The sequence below is a fragment of the Scyliorhinus canicula genome, chromosome 16 (genome assembly GCF_902713615.1).
Source record: "Scyliorhinus canicula chromosome 16, sScyCan1.1, whole genome shotgun sequence".
Classification (NCBI taxonomy): Eukaryota; Metazoa; Chordata; class Chondrichthyes; order Carcharhiniformes; family Scyliorhinidae; genus Scyliorhinus; species Scyliorhinus canicula.
Window position 1 is genome coordinate 20,690,567 of NC_052161.1, and position 16,947 is coordinate 20,707,513.

Below are 16,947 nucleotides of genomic sequence, written 5' to 3' on the forward strand. Positions count from 1 at the left end.
TGACATTGAGAAAGAATCCCAAGACCTTGAAAGGATGCAGACAAGAATGACCAGAGTGGTATTGGGAAAGAGTTACTAACGCTAAGTGGTGAGACTAGAAAAGCTGGAATAATTCTCCTTGGAGAAGAGAAGGTTAAGGGGAGATTTCATAGAGGTGTTCAAAGTTACGTGCGGTTCAGATAGTTTCTCTTTATTTACTTCTTTTTCAATTTTGGCCTGTAACCAAGGGTTACTGATTTAAGCTCATTGGCAAAAGTGCCAGAGGGGTGAGGGAAACTTTTTCTGCAGCCAATTGTTATGATCAGGAATACATTGCTTGTAAAGATGCTGCAAGCAAATTCAATAGTAACTTTCAAAAGGCATTGGGTAAATACTTGAAGGTGAAAAAAACTTCAAGTTTAGCGGGAAAGAGTCAAGGAGTGGGAAAAAGGGCCAGCCAGACAAGATGGCCAAATGGTCCCCTTTTAAATTTTAGGATTCTCATATTCCTTCGCCAAACCAATTTAGCTCTTTCATCAATAACCTAATCTCCACCATAGGATCAGGAGTGGACCTGTTTACTGCCGGTTGCACGGTGTTAACTCCATCCCGATATCCTTTGATAATGAAGCAGCTCTTTGCAGCCTCCTGCAGCAACTGGATAATGGGTGATAACATTAGGTTGAAAAATAAATGATAGCATTCACCACACAATTGCCAGCTAATGGCCACCACAAACAAGAGAAAGTCCAGCCATCTACCCTTGATCTTCAACAGTATGACCACTAATAATTTCCCATCAACAATATCCTGAGGATTTCCATCGACCAGAAGCTGAACTTAAACAGCCATATCAAGCATGGCGAGGAAAATAGAGACTGTGTACATTATCCCTATAGAGCACTTTGCTTAAATGTTGCCCCTGCCACTCCATTCAAAATCTCTCCTTTCCATCATTGGAGGAGTGTCGTTGCACAACAGGACACTTTCCAAAAGTATTAACAAGCCCCTCATGGCAATATTTTAAAAAACTAAAACATAATTATTTATGTCTTGCTCCACTCTTTCCATATGAACAATTTCACATTGCAGGTAATTGATATGAGGTTCATGATTAAAATTTAAATCATGTTCATTGAGAATACGAATATGAAAATATAATTGAGGCATTTTTGAAATTTAGACCTCTCAAATAACATAACTAAAGAATCCATTACCTGTCAGGATGTAAAAGACTTGCTGTCAGAAGTATGAATTGGAGATTAACTTGAATTGGAGATTAACTTTAGTTAATTCCATCTTTAATCATTTACCTCACAAATAAACCTTTAAAATTCATTTGGGCCCTGGGCAAACCTGCGAGCAGTTTGGTCCACTCCCAACTCAAAGGGTCACAAGGTCAAAGACATTCCAGTTTAACTGACATTTGAGTGTACCTGCCTTAATTTGGCAAGTTTTATTAGTCTCTGAAATATCTGGCCTACAGAGCACTAAACAGAACCTCAGAGATGCAGAAAAACTTGAAGGGCAACTTCCTACAAGAGCTAAGTGTCTGTTAACTTATCAGGAAGTGATGAACAAAATCTGCCTAATCTCCAGGTTAAAGGAAAAGGGACAACTTTAAATGGAGGGACCACTGAGCCCACACCTTGGAGTAGATGTTTATGAGGGAATGGCACCTGGTCCACCTGAAATCCGGCTACCCCTCAGTAATATTACATGACTGGTCTTAATTAGGTCAGACTGGGACTTGCGACCCATCAGGGAAGACTCCCCAACCTACTGAGCTGCTGGACAGTCAGATTGGATGGAAACTCTGTAGTCCCAGCAGTGACAGAAGAGGGAGGTGGTCACTGCTGGAACTAGAAGCAATCCCAATGAAGAAGAAAGGATGGGCGAGATTTTCTCTGATGTCAGCAAAGGCTGATGTTGGGCAAGAAAAATGGCACAAGGCCACCTCCGACAATGGCGTTTTTTCCACAATATAGTGCGGAACTTAGAAGAAAAAGAAGGCAGGCAGAGGTTCCAATACATAGCACTAGCAGGCGGCCTCTGATTCACCCGCACCGCCATCAACACAGTGTTTCGATGATCTGGGTGCCATTTTTAACAACCGCCGCAGCGCACAACGAGGAGAACAGGAAACACTCTTCATCCAGGTGCACCCCGGGAACCTCTGGCATTACCCTTGGCTGCGCTCACCTCCAAGCTCCCCTCAGAGTTCTGCTCACCAATTGCACGCATTCTGAGACCAGTCATGCATCATGCCATTCTGGCATCAGACTGCAGTCTTTTGACCGGGGCGGGGTTTTTTTTTTACAGAATATGGGCCCAGTAATGATATGCGACTGTAATACAATGAGGTCCCAGACGTTGAATGATGGAAAATGCAGCCCACTTCCTGCTTTTACATCAACATGAAACGCAACTTTGGCCTTCTCGCGATATTTTCTGCTCGTCACTAAGCCCGCCCAATGTGAACAGGACGGGAAAACCCTGGCCAATGTCTCCTGGACTTGGTGTAAGTCCAGGGATTTTGGGCGGGCCTAGATGGGAAGTGAGGGGGGCAGTGGGGATGACTAGTTAGTGAAGCTGGAGTCAAGGGATAGTGGGGTATGATCTTGAGGGGATAACCCCGATGGGCACAGGGTATACCAAAGGAGGTACACCCAATCTCTGCCTGGCAGGAGCTCATGCAGGCAAAGCGGTTGGACTGCTCACCTTGTCCCGAACACCCTCCGTACACTGAAAAATTGCAGTAGGCAGAGATTGAGGTCTCACCTTGGGGTGAATTTTAAATCGGGGGATAGATTACCCCCCAACCAATTTAAAAGACAGTCAGCACCTTGTCGACCAAAATGATTACAGACACTGCAATATTACACAGAGGGCAGCCTTAATTGGTCAGAGTAGCAATTAATCGGCTACTTCAGAGCCTCATTAGGCCTAAGAATGGGTGGGTGTCTGACACCTAATATAGAGGACAGGTTGTGATGGGAGGGGGGGGGGGAGAAATGTAGCAGACTGACCACTCGTTCTATTTTACAAGCATCCCCACCTTCAAAAGCACTGGCAGGAAGCTCTTATATTACTCGCAAAGAACACAACCTGAAAGTCTGCAGTGCTTCAGTTGGCCTAAATGGAGCGAGGGGGCAGTTTTTCTTTCATTTTGGTCAGCCCCAGTATATACCTGTCACCCACAAGACACTACTCAGTCTTTCAGGATTTCCAACCTCTTTTGGCAGGCAGAAAAAAAAAAGATGCGCCCCAGTGACTAAGACAACCACCCCAGGGTATTCAAATTACCAAACTTCCCTGGCTCAGCAGGATAGACACAGGGGGCGATGAATTAATATCAGCAGCTGATGCTAAGATTATGGCCAGGAGAAAGAAATATTTAAATATCAGCATTAGAGCAGCCAAGCAGAGAAACAGCTTACAGCAGCATACACCAGCGAAATAAGAAACAGAGTAGATGTGTTTATGGAGACCAGCTGATATGCACATTGTGGCGGAACGAAGGCTATTTTCTTGCCTTGGATGCAGGTCATTCTGTTTTAAGACTCGAGCTTTGGTTGGCGTTCATCTTATACAGTTAGTATATAAGTTCTGAAGTTCCACTTCTCTAACTCTCTCTGTTACTTTAAGACCCCGAGTAAAACTCACTGCGTTGGCCAAACTTTGAGCTAACCCCTCCTTCTTTAGTTCAGTGTCAAATTTTATCTGATTACGTTCCTGTGAAGCCCCTTGGGAGATTCTCCTACATTACGGCTATATAAATGCTAGTTGTTATGTATAATGCATTAAACACGGTGGGCACTCTCTGAGGCAATCCAATTAGTCAGTCTTGAAACACTCCCAGGACAGAACAGCTCACTAATAAGCCTCACAAGTGATACTCCCTTGAAACAATTCATTTTTTGTTGAACAGTATTAACATTTATCACCCTTTGTTTTTTTTGTTCACGAACATCCCTTCAAGATATTTCCCATAACATTCTCAGAATCATGGCCCTAGACTCATTAAATGTATATGCATGCTTGAAACAATGGCCCCACTCTTACATGGAAATGGCAAGAAGGTAATTTGATAGGTCAACAAGTGTGCAGCAAAATTTAATCAAAGCATCCATGTGTTAACATCTAAGTCCACAAAATTACAATGATCCATTTTAAACTTAACCATATACAAAATCATAACTTTTACTAGCAAGTCCATGCACTGGATAGCTGGAAGCAGAAATCTGTCTAGCATTGTAAATTAACGACAGTGCTTTCACATCTTCAATCCACAGTACTATCCAGGTAGGATGAGAAGAACAAAATATTCCTCACCACAATCACTGACAAAGTGATTTCTGGGAAACAGAACATGGCCATTAACTGGTATAATGAGAAAACAATACATGGCTATCGAGTGTTCAACCTATAATTCAGAGATTTAGAAGATGAATTTAACTGAGAATGCTAAATTTGAGATTTAATCAGGAGATGAACTGACATATTACGTAATTAATGTCTGAATTATATATTTGAATTAAATGGTACAGTGTCCTAGTCAGTGTGAGCATCAATTGCTGAATGCAAGATGCTTTATGGATATGTTTATCGACATATTCTATGGGTGCAATTTACCCATTGACACACCCGGCCTGGTGGTGCAACGAAGGCGTTGAATCTCGTGAGAGGCCTCTCGCGAGATTCGCAATGCTCGAGGCGTCTCGCGAGATTCAACCAAACCTCACGAGACATCGCGATCTGGATCTGGCCCACGCTGGGAGATTGGAGGCATCCATGTGCTTACGCTCTGGGCAGGGTGGCACTCTGACACTGCTGGTAGTGCCAGGCTCACACCCAGGTGGCATTTCAAGAGTACCAGGCTGGCAGTGTCAAGGTGCCCAGTGGGAACCAGGAGTGTCAGAGTGCCACCCTGCCCAGAGCATAAGCACTTGGGATGCCTCCATTTCACAATTTATAAAACTATGTATATTCTTAGCAATATTGGTCAAGAGTAATGAAATAATGTTTTCTTCTGTACAAAATAAAGACTGGTAACTTACCAACGGCAAAGTTTCACTTTTCTAGCAGCAGCTATAATGCTTTTACAATGCTTTTGCACTTCATGCGGATGTGACTGAGACATCACCGTCTACATTAGCCATTAGCATATCCATTCTATTAACCCATTACACTATGTAATTGTGACCAGAAATAGTCCTTGAGAGTTGCAGATAAAGGGTCTTTGTTAATTAAATGATTTTTCAGGTCATGCTATCTGTAATATGCAGAACAAAGGTTCGTAATTCTATTATCACTAACCGTTTTTCCTGTAATTTACAAAACAAGCTGAAGTAAGGTTCTCGGGCGATTGCATCAGCTGTTTCAGATTCTGCTGCTGAACTCGCAGTAAGTTGGGAACTATATACTCCATCTAAAAGACATCACATTAAGATAGAACATTTTTGAAAAGCTGCTGACTAATTTACTGAACAAATCTAACCCAACATTTATCACTGAAAAGTTAATTACGTAATTGAGTACATTAATATCAAGAATATAATCGCATCAAGGAGAAGTACAAAATACATTGGGGCTGATCTTCCACAAAAAGCAAAGACATATGAATACAAGTTATTTCTGTTGTAGCTCCAAAGGGGGCAAGATTGGTCTTCAGCTGAAATGCCAGTTTAACCTGCGTTCTGCTATCTTGTTAAAGCTTGCAGAACAGCCACCTGAACAATCTTTATGGGGCTGTTTGACATTTAAATTGACAGCTAGAATTCATTGAGGAGGTTGCATGGCATTTTGATTAAATAGCACCCTCTCCTAACACCAATTGGCTGATTAAGAGTAAACAAGTCTTTGCAGAGGATTTCAAACATTATTCAAAGGTACATCACATTTTACCCTTCACTTGCGACAGGAGGTTGGAAGAGGGCTTATGAAATACATTAAGACACCTTCTGGGACACCACCAAGATTTCACCAGTGCTTATCAACATTTGTTCTGGAAACTCTCTGAAGGTTCAGCTAATGTCACCAAGGGAAAGGAACAGCTCTGTCATTTGCATCTTGGCTTCCAGAAATAATGGGAAGCAGACTTAAGGCTGAAAAGGACACCACTAGCTGGTGCAGGAGGTAGGGACAGGGGGAACAGAGGGCAAGGTAGAGTCAGTCCTCCTGCAGGTGGAGAACACCAATCCTGCTCTGAACCTCCTCCACCAGGATCTCCAGTGGCACGTCTGAGAACCTGTGGATCCTCATTCAGGTCTTGTGCCATTCTGAAACATGCTGTTGTGCATCAGTCACCCCACTCCACAACTTCAGTAAAAGTGGTGTATGGAGTCCGCATATACTGCCTCATGAAAATGCATGAATGCTAAATCTGTAGATATCTGATTTCACAGCTTCAGGAAAATTCAAATTATGGTAATCATCAATTAGGATAAAATGTGTGTGCTAAAACAAAACTTTCAACAGGCGTATTTCAATAGCACAGCATCTATTCAGTGCCAGTTTTCACTCCTTCACCAAAATAATCCCACTGTGTGTCTATTATTGAAGTGGGAAAAAAAATCAATATTGACTGGCAGCTTGCAAGGAGTAATATTGCATGGTTGTAGAAAGGAAATATTGATAGCTTTCTTCTTCTTACCATAGAGTTCATCCCTGATGAGTTTCAGTACTCTGGTAAATATACCCATGTGTGGTAAGAGGTCTTCGAGAACCTGAAACACCAAGTTCATTCTTTCCAATGTAGGCTTTTTGAAGGACAGTTCCTTTTTGTCCTCAATCAGACGCACAAGATACTGATTAGCTGTTCAAACATTGAAAAAATATTGAACAAAACAGCACAATCTATAAATGTCAGACAAGGTGCATTTATTCAATATATTACACAGTAACTCTTTGGTATCTTGTGGACTAAAAGGTGGCATGCCTTTCATAGAAAGACCAGAGCTAAGTAAAATCTCCATCAAGCTCAGTTTTCTAACATATGGTCCAGGCAGGACTAAAGACTGGCCAACCTGGCTGACTAAGGAAACTTCTAACCTGTCACTGGGGGCACATGTCCTCACATTCAGATGCAAATAAATCTAGAAGCTGTTGGTTTAGCAACATTAAGATAGCAAAGAGGAATTTCAAGTGACTATACTGAGCTTGTGTATACTGGGGTTCTTTTTTTTTGTGAAAATATTTTATTGAAGCATTTGGAATTTTCACAATTTAACATGTTGACATTTCTAAAATAACCGCGCGGGTTGACGCACAAAATACCCCCTAAAAGAACAAACAATAAACCACGTCCCCCACTTCTCCCTTCTGTCCCCAATTACCTGTATACTAAGTTCCCTGTCCTTATTTAACAGTACCATGCCTCCTGTTTTCCTCACCCCCCCCTTTCACCTTTCTCCCCTTACTGCTGCCGTTCAATTTTTGTTAAAGAAATTGATGAACGCCTGCCAACTCCAGGCAAATCCCTGTATTGATCCTCTCAGAGCGAACTTGATTTTCTCCAGACTGAGAAACCCTACCATATCGCTGACCCACACTCCTGATTTCGGGAGCTCCATCTCAGCAAGATCTGTCTCCGGGCCACCAGGGTGGAGAAGGCCAGGATATTGGCCTCCCTCCCCCACTTTACCCCCGGATCCTCCGACACCTCAAATATTGCCAATTCTGGACTCGGAGTTACCCTACCTTCCAGGACTTCTGACATAACATCAGCAAATTCCTGCCAGAATTCCCTCAGTTTTGGACATGCCCAAAACATGCGAACGAGGTTGGCCGGGCTACCCCCACATCATCCACATCTGTCTTCCACCTCCTCGAAGAACCTACTCATCCGGGCTACTGTTATCTGGGCCCTGTGGACTACCTTGAACTGAATCAAGCTAAGTCGAATTAAGCTAAGCACAGGATGAGGATGAATTTACCCTTTTCAAGGCATTTTCCCACAGTTCAGTTTCCAGCTCCCCTCCTAGCTCCTCTTCCCACTTCCTCTTCACCTCTCCGATAGGGGCCCCTTCCCACTCTAACAATTCCCTGTATATCTCCAAAACCTTCCCACCTCCAACCCCTGTTTTTGACAGCACTTTATCCTGTAGTCGCCTCAGGGGGAGGCGAGGAAAGCTTGGGACCTGTCTCCATACAAAGTTCCGCACTTGAAGGTACTGAAACCCGTTCCCACCCGGCAAATCAAACTCTTCCTCTAATGTCTCAAAGGTCAGAAAGCCCTCCTTGATGAATACACCCCCAAACCTCTCAATCCCTGCCCGCTGCCATACCTTAAAGCCCCCATCCAGCCTCCCCGGGGCAAACCGGTGATTGTCACAGATGGGTGACCACACTGACGCCCCCTCCAGTCTGATATGCTGCCACCACCACAGGACTTGTAGAGTACCGAGCCGGTGAGAACAGCAGGGGCGCCGTCAGTAAAGCCTCCAGACTTGTACCTTTGCAGGATGCTGCCTCCATCCGCTCCCAGACCGACCCCTTCCCCACTACCCACTTCCTGACCATCGATATGTTTGCAGCCTAGTAATAGTTACTAAAGCTCGGGAGAGCCAAGCCCCCTTCTCCGGATAGTTGGGTTCTACCACATGCTTTTACCCCACATAAATCCTCGTTCTCCATTCTGAAAGTAATTAGAAGATGTCAAACTAATATTATAGGCTACATTATTCAAATCTTGCCAATTCCATAGCACAAGTGAGAGCACTGTGTCTGAACTGGAATTACAATGTATGGAGGTTTACTACTGGAGCTGCAAACTGATCCTCACTCCAGCAACAACAGAGGCTGAAAATGGCAGAAACCATAAATGTCACCAATCAAGAATGGTTGACTGAAAGGACACCTAGATTTTGATGTGTTACTGACTTTTGACTTCCTTTTTCTACCACTGCGGGGCTATGCAAGACAGCAGTAACCAAAAACATGACTTGCAAAGAGCTTCCTCTTCACTCTCCCCACAAATGATAAAAGAAAATGGGAGAGCTCTTGGATAATTGGGCACGAGAAGGCAATTTTTTCTCGGGGGCCCCTGCTTTTTCCTGCCAGCTGGTGAAAGCAATACACTATAAACAGTATACGTGCAAGGAGGTAAAACTTAAATCAGAAAAACTTTTTTCAAAGGCAATTAGATCAATGTCATAAAAGGTTATTGGATCACTAAACAGCAGGATCAGCACAGAGCAGAAATAAACAACAGCTCTACTAACATAATAGAAACTCATTATTCATTGATATGAACAGTGAGTTGTGGGAGACACTTTTTGAAATGTTTACACAAGAACACATGCATTCATGCTTTGGCAGGGAATTAATTCACTGGTAGATCAGACTAGTCATCCACCTGTTGAAAATAGCTTATTATTTTAAATGTATGGTCTTGGCTAACTCGCAATATACATTAAGAATTAATTTTGCAACAAAAATAATTTTAAAGTTACACAATGACTGCAAAATTCTATAAAGGGAGCTGCATATATTATTTTTCCAATGCAAAATTAATGCAGACTTATGTTTCCCTGAGCAACTATGAAAATATTTTTAATTATTGTAACAAGATAATCAATTCCTTGTTACAGTCAAGCCTACCTCCCTCGATCCTGTCTGCAGGTCAGCTAGACTTGAAGAATGAATAGTGAGCTTATTGTATCTGGCACCGTACCATGTGCTGTCAGATAAGGAAAATCAGGTTTCAGGTGGGCAGGAATACACAGCTGCAGTATGCGTGCCCTATTCACGTGCAAATTGGTGTCCCTGACAGAGTGCTACTCAATTTCTACATTTGTTTCTAAATATACAATACTTTTGTTTTAATTAGATTTTTTGAAATCAAGGAACACTGCCCCTTTCATGTTTCAGTGCTGAACCTATGCTGATTAGACCATTTTCTCTTCTCACAAGCATACAAGATATTGAGTTCAACATGCCACAAACTTAACTGATACTGATTAATATCTGTATTTTCAAGCTAGCACATGTGATTTTCTTAATTGTCCTTACCTGGTGATATTGCCCCGAGTATAACATTAGAATCCAATGGTTTAAGCTTCCGAGATTTTGTCTTGGATGCCATCACGAACAAAGGAACAGTCGCTCAGTTGCGAGGAAATTGCAATTATGCAACTGAAACAAAAATAAATTAGATAAATTATCATGCAAGCCCTTATGCTTTATACCAGAGATTGTACTAGAGATTGTTGCCACCAAATTTAGCATAGAAACAGAGGCCGCAGAAACCTCACATTTTCTACCTTAGCTCCCTCTAGCTTAACACGGGATCACTTGCATTGTCATCCAATGTTATGTCCAACATGTACCAGACATCTAAGTTATGTATCATTCAACACTTTTATCTCCCTTCAGTTCAAGCACTTTTAATTCCTTTCACTAGTTTCATCAATCACACTGTTACATTTCTGAAAGTAAAGGATGTCATTGATGGTATCATGTTCCTGTTTGATCCTCCTCTGCCATCTTTGCTTGTTTCTCCTCACGCCCTTTGGTTCTGGTTCCTCAATGGATACAGGGATAGCACCTGAAGATGGAAGCTCAGGACCGTGCCAGTAATCCAAAATACTGTCGCAATGACAAACGTGGAGGGATGGTCACATATTTTGAAAGAATATAGTTTAAAGTATATTTCTAACATATGACATGTTCATAGCCCATTTTCAATATATTTTTATATATTTATTCAACGTGTTCAGTATTTTCAGAATTATACTGATGAAAGATCATCGGCCCAAAACATTAATTGTTTCTTTCCACAGATGCCGTCTGGTTTGCTGAGTTCTTCCAGTTGTTTTCTTTTTGTACAAAACATCTCCAATTTGGATAAGTGGGATGTGTTTCTGTGGGGAAAGAGCGTGCACTCCACATTACTCAAATAAAACCAGGTGGGTGTTGTACGTCTCAGCAGCCTGATTTAGACACTCTTAAGCATAACGATGGATGCCATGTATTATCAGATATCCAGCTGATCGAAGAAAAGAGGGATAGCACTAATTCTTCAGGTTTCTTCATTGCAAGCAGAATGCTCAATTCAACCATGGGCAGTACATCTGGCAACATTAACAAGCACATCCTGCAGGAAAGGCAAAGGTTCTTTGATATATCCCAGTTATCTGCACCTCTAACAGAAATATTCACCAGTCAGCATAACTGCAGCTCCTTTATATAGCAGGTACAATCCTAATCACTAATCTATCAAGTCACCATAATCTTTCTTCATTTTAAAATAAAACTCCTTTACACATTCCAGCAGAATAGATTTATCAAACATCTTTTTGAATCTATTGATTGAATCTATGATTCACTGTAGGCTCCCCCAAATAAAGGAACATGGTTGATAAATATGTTGCAGCACGGTAGCACAAGTGAATAGCACTGTGGCTTCACAGCGCCAGGGTCCCAGGTTCGATTCCCCGCTGGGTCAATGTCTGTGCGGAGTCGCACGTTCTCCCTGTGTCTGCGTGCTCCGGTTTCCTCCCACAGTCCAAAGACGCGCAGGTTAGGTGGATTGGTCATGATAAATTGCCCTTAGTGACCAAAAAGATTAGGTGGGGTTGTTGGGTTATGGGGATAGGGTGGAAGTGAGGGCTTAAGTGGGTCGGTGCAGACTCGATGGCCGAATGGCCTCCTTCTGCACTGTATGTTCCATGTTCTACTCCTCTGGTCAAGTAGTTGGCACTAACAATGTGAACATTTAATAGCTCTGCAGTTTCATGTTACTAGTGAAAATAAATTATTCTCCCATTTGGAAGAGAAACAAATATAAAATTACATTGAATGTACAGCACAGAACAGGCTATTTGACTATTTACTCTCCACCCATCCTTCTTTGTCTATCTACATCAGCACAGTCCTCTCATCCCTCTTCCTCACATGCTTATCTAGACTTTCCTTAAATATATCTATAATGTTCATCTCGACTACTTCCCCATGGTAGCAAGTTCCACATTCTCACATTCAATTCCTTCTGAATTCCCCATTTGATTTCTTTGCGACTCTTACATTGATACCTCAAGTTTTGTTCTCCCCCACAAATGGAATCATTCTCTCTGTATCTACTCTGTCAAAACCTTCAATAATTTTAATAACCTCTATTACTCCACGCCTCAGCCTTCAATTTCTAAGAGAAGAGAGACACAGTCTGTTGATCAGTTCCGAACAGATATAACTTCACAGTTCTGGTATCAACCTTCAGAACCTTTTGTACACTTTCTCCGGTGTCTCTACCGCAACCAGAACTATACATAGTACTCCACATGCAGTCTAAGCAAAATTCGACACAAGATTAGCTTAACGTCTCTACTTCTTAATTCCCTCCTTCTAGAAATTAATTTTAGTGCTTTGCTTCCTTTATTATGGTCGTATTAACCTCAGTCAAAGAGTGGTTTCAGGATAAAAGGCGATCACAGTCAGTCCATTGCGTCCATGCTGGTTCTCTGTGAGAGCTACTCAACTAGGCCAACTCTCCTGTCATTTCCCTGGAGCCCTGCAAATTTCTTCTCTTCAGATATTTATCCAATCACCTTTTTGATGGAACCATCAATTCACTAGACACGTGTTTTAAGATATGAACAGTGGTTTTAATCTACTTACTACAGAGCCAGCCTGTTACCCGTTGAACTCTCGATGAACTGCAGGCTGGCTCTGGACAAGGGTATTTATACAGCAAGTCCAGGGGGAGGAGTTGTGGGCAGAGCCAAGGGTGGAGCCCTGTACAAACTCCTGAGCATTCCCAGAGCTACTCCCCTAGTGGTCGGATAACGCTACTGCACTTACAATGGTATTGGTAAATACAGTGTGAATTACTAAGTTACATTCACCACACTTTTAAAAGCCATGATTGAACCTGCCTCCACCAGGCAGTGCATTCCAGATCCCAAACACACTGCATAAAAGCTTTTCCTCATGCTGCCATTGGTTCTTTTATCAATCACCTCAAATCAGCGTCTTTTGGTTATGTGACCCTTCCATCAATCGGAACAGTTTCTCCCTATTTACTCTGTCAAGCCACCTCAATCAAATTTCCTCTCAACCTTCTCTCCTTTAAGATCAATAATCTATACTCATAACTCAATTACTCAGCTCTGGAACAATTCTTGTAAATCTGTTTTGCAATGGCTTCACACCCTTTCTAAAGTGAGGTTCCTGAGCCGAACCCAGTACTCCAGACGAGGCTGAATCAATGTTCTGTAAAGGTTCACCATAATTTCCTTGCCTTTGTACTTGATACCTCTATTTATAAAGCTCTGGATCACATATGTCTTATGAACTGCTTTGTCAATCTGTCCTGCCATCTTCAATAATTTGTGCACATATGCCGCCACGTCCCTCAGCTCCTGCAACGTGTGGGCAGCACGGTAGCACAAGTGGCTAGCACTGTGGCTTCACAGCGCCAGGGTCCCAGGTTCGATTCCCGGCTTGGTCACTGTCTGTGCAGAGTCTGCATTTTCTCCCCGTGTCTGTATGGGATTCCTTTGGGTGCTCTGGTTTCCTCCCACAGTCCAAAGACATGCAGGTTAGGTGGATTGGCCATGATAAATTGCCCTTAGTGACCAAAAAGGTTAGGAGGGGTTATTGGGTTATGGGGATAGGGTAGAAGTGAGGGTTTAAATGGGTTGGTGCAGACTCAATGGGCCGAATAGCCTCCGTCTGCACTGTATGTAATATGTTCTAACCCCTTTAGAATTGTATCACTTTTTCATATTGACATATCACATTCTTCCTATTGTTAAGATCCCATACGAGAATCCCAACAATTTGCAATTTTGAAGATTGAGGGAAGACTGTTAAACCACAGGGGTGATAACATTAACCCACAGATATCTTCACTGGTAAAACAAACTTAAATTTAAACACAGAATTAACCATATTAAAACAAAGGCAGAACTTTACAATTAACAGTTCTTACATAAAAGGAGAAAAAACTCACTATCTACACCTGTCACTCTATATCCCAATGAAGCAACCCAATACAGTTCAAATGCCACTTACAACTAAAGTTAACAATCACAGTTACTTACTTCTCTGTGCAGACCTTTGGAGAGAGACCCTTTCAGGAACAACCTGAAAATCCTCTGTCTTGTCAGGCACTTCTGTTCAACTTGAAATCCTGTGTCAAAACTATACTGGTCCGCCCATTAATTACACCATTTGTATCCCAAGTACAAGGCATTCGCCAGTCTCCTCCCACTAAGATGCCCCATGACCTGCTTAGCTAGGACTTCACATTTCTTTGGAATAAACATCAGCTTCCATTTTCCTCCTATTACACAAACCTGTCCATGTTTTCTTGAAGTCTATCACTATCCATAGAATCCCTAGTGTGGTAGGAGACCATTCAGCCCATCAAATCTGCACTGGCCCACCAAAACTGCACCCAACCTACGCTGGCTTTCTTTAATTGCTACTTTTAGTAATTTGCATATTCGTACTTCAGATCCCTTTGCTCTGTTTAGATATTTATTTTCCAAGTAATATGTCACTTCTTTGCTATTCTTGCCAAAATATAATGCTTCACATCTATTTCTGTTAAAGTTCACTTGTGAATTAACTGCCCATTCTTCTAATTTATTAACATCCTTCTGTAATTTCTTGCAGTCCTCCTCAGTATTGATTATTCCCCAGCCACCAAATTTGTTTTCACCAGAAACTTAGAAATGGTGTTTTTAGTTCCAAAGTCTAAGTCATCACTACTGATCCCCTTACAAATAACAAGTTTGTAATTCACATTGTGGCTGCCTGTCACACCCGCGGGTGCAAGGGTGACAAACGTTCATGAGAGTTACATAACTGTCTCATGCAAAGCAATACTTTCTTGCTTTCTCTTATTCCTGGTCCTGTATTGACTGGATCACATTATCCTTCCTGAGTATGAAAGAGAAGATAAACCTTTGCCACTTCTGTGTCACTAAATTATTGGAAATGCAGGTCCAGGCCAAAGATGAGCTGCTTTTCTAAGTTAGTCTGCTCACAACAGATAATGATTGAGCCCTTGTTTACTAAAGGAAACACCTTATCACTTTTCCTATGGAAAGGAGGCTTAACAGGGCATAGGATTTTTCTCAAATTGAAGAATTGCCAGTGTAAAGCATTATGGACAATCAGACCATTGAACTTGGCCACAGCCACCTGGCAGGACAGTGTTGTCCTCTGGAATTGGAGTCCTCATATCCACTCATGTTGCACCACTCTAGCACTTTCTTAACTGCTGTTTTGGGCCTTCCCATTGCTTTCCTTTTTAGTATCTATCAGGCATGGCTCAGTTGGTATCACGCTCACCTCTCAATCAGAAGGTTCTGAGATGAAATCTCACTCCAGAGGTAAAGCACTAAAGTCAAAGTTGACACTCTGATGCATGATGAAAAAATGCAGCACTTTAAGTTGTTGTACTCAGATGAGGGCCAGGATTTTGTCAGGTGGACAGGGGTCTTGCCTGCCAGCTCCACAGAGGAGGCCCAACGGAATGTAAGTGGCCACCATCGGGCCTTTTCCCTGATAGAGGACCCCGGCAGCGGAAGTTGCATGGAAAGCTGCAGACCTCAAGCCAACGCCAGCCTGGGCATGGTTGCGGGCAGCAATGCCCCCACCAGAGGCCCAGGATCACTGTGGGGCCTGTCACACCATGCAGGGCTAGTGCGCAGTCAATTCCAGCTTAACTGGACCCAAAATCGTAACACAGGTGAAATTAGATTTTATTTAAAATTCCAGACTTGTTTGACTGAACCCAATAAATCTCAGCAACCAGGTTTGTAACTTTAACATGAGTAACCTTTTTTATACACAGTATTATAATTAAACTGACAGAAACTGTAACTTACTATCTAATACCCACTTCCCAACCTGACTTTCTAACTACTCCCACTCTCTCTACACACACACACAAATACAAATGGGAAAGGGTGGTTGAAAGGTAAAGGAAATATTAATATAATAAAAGGATGAAGGATCTGTGATGCAGTGGGATGACTTCCAGTTAATGTCTTTCTGAAGGTCAGGCTTTCTCTGGCAAGCTTGTCTTCTACTTTCTCTGCATATGCAGGATCATTTCAGGTTTACAGCAAAGAGAGAAAGAAAGAGGGAAAGAGAAAGAAGAGAAAAGAGCCTAAATTCCTCCTCCTTCAATGATGTAAACACTTCTACCAAGTTCTCTCAGAACGCATCTCGCAGGAACCAATCATTGACTGACTTCAGGCAAAACAGTGTCCCTAGCCAATCCACCGGTTGCCAGATAGCCAATCGAACCAACTTCCTCCAAAGCTGGTTCATTAGATCCATTCAGCACAGAAGAGAGTGGGCTTTTCCTCTCCAAACGTAAAAGCTGGGAACACAATGTCCCAATATACAGGCTGCTTCAGTTTGGGTCTTCTGCTTAAAGGCACATTCAGATTATGGGTCCATGGACCAAAAATAATAAAAATAAAATAAATGGGGGGGGGGGGGGGGGGGGGGGGGGGGGGAGGGAGGGAGGGAGGGAGGAAGAACTCTTTCAGACCCCAGACCAAAGGTGAGTGAACATGGGATTGGAGTCATAGGAGAGGGAATTGGAGACAAAGGCAGAATGGTGGTCTTCATCAGCCACCATTATATCCAATGCTGGCTCCCTGAATCACGCAGAGTGCCTGGCTACAAGGGGAGGTCATTGCAAATCTGACTGGGTTTTCTGGTGCCTTCCAAGGGCGTGGAAAGCCACTATTTAAATCCTGAGGCACCACTAAATTGCAGTGGGTTCAGGGCTAATAGATGTGAATTGGCTCATTAATTAGCTTAATTGATATCCCGCTGCCAGTGGCTAGGAATACAGTACCAAGTCAGCCCCTTTATCCTCTGACTAGATATGGGGATGTTTTTCCACTGCCTGGAAACTGAAGCCGGGTCTCTCACAAAATTAGAGGGCCCAGTCGTTATATTTCCCACTGTGATGGGCTGAATTAAATCCATCCGGAG

The 16,947-nt window shown here is 42.6% G+C and overlaps 1 protein-coding gene across 2 annotated transcripts in view; it reads right to left on the bottom strand.

The window, feature by feature from the left end:
* Positions 1 to 16,947, bottom strand: part of LOC119979396 — a 340,254-nt gene that overhangs the window by 298,005 nt on the left and 25,302 nt on the right. For both annotated transcript variants that reach the window (XM_038821550.1, XM_038821551.1), the window contains exons 2-4: positions 9,994 to 10,116; positions 6,635 to 6,796; positions 5,299 to 5,410 (exon numbers count right to left, since the gene is read on the bottom strand). In XM_038821550.1, coding sequence (XP_038677478.1) covers positions 5,299 to 5,410; positions 6,635 to 6,796; positions 9,994 to 10,066 — 347 coding nt within the window. In that variant the 5' untranslated portion in view covers positions 10,067 to 10,116. The remainder of the gene's footprint in view (positions 1 to 5,298; positions 5,411 to 6,634; positions 6,797 to 9,993; positions 10,117 to 16,947) is intronic.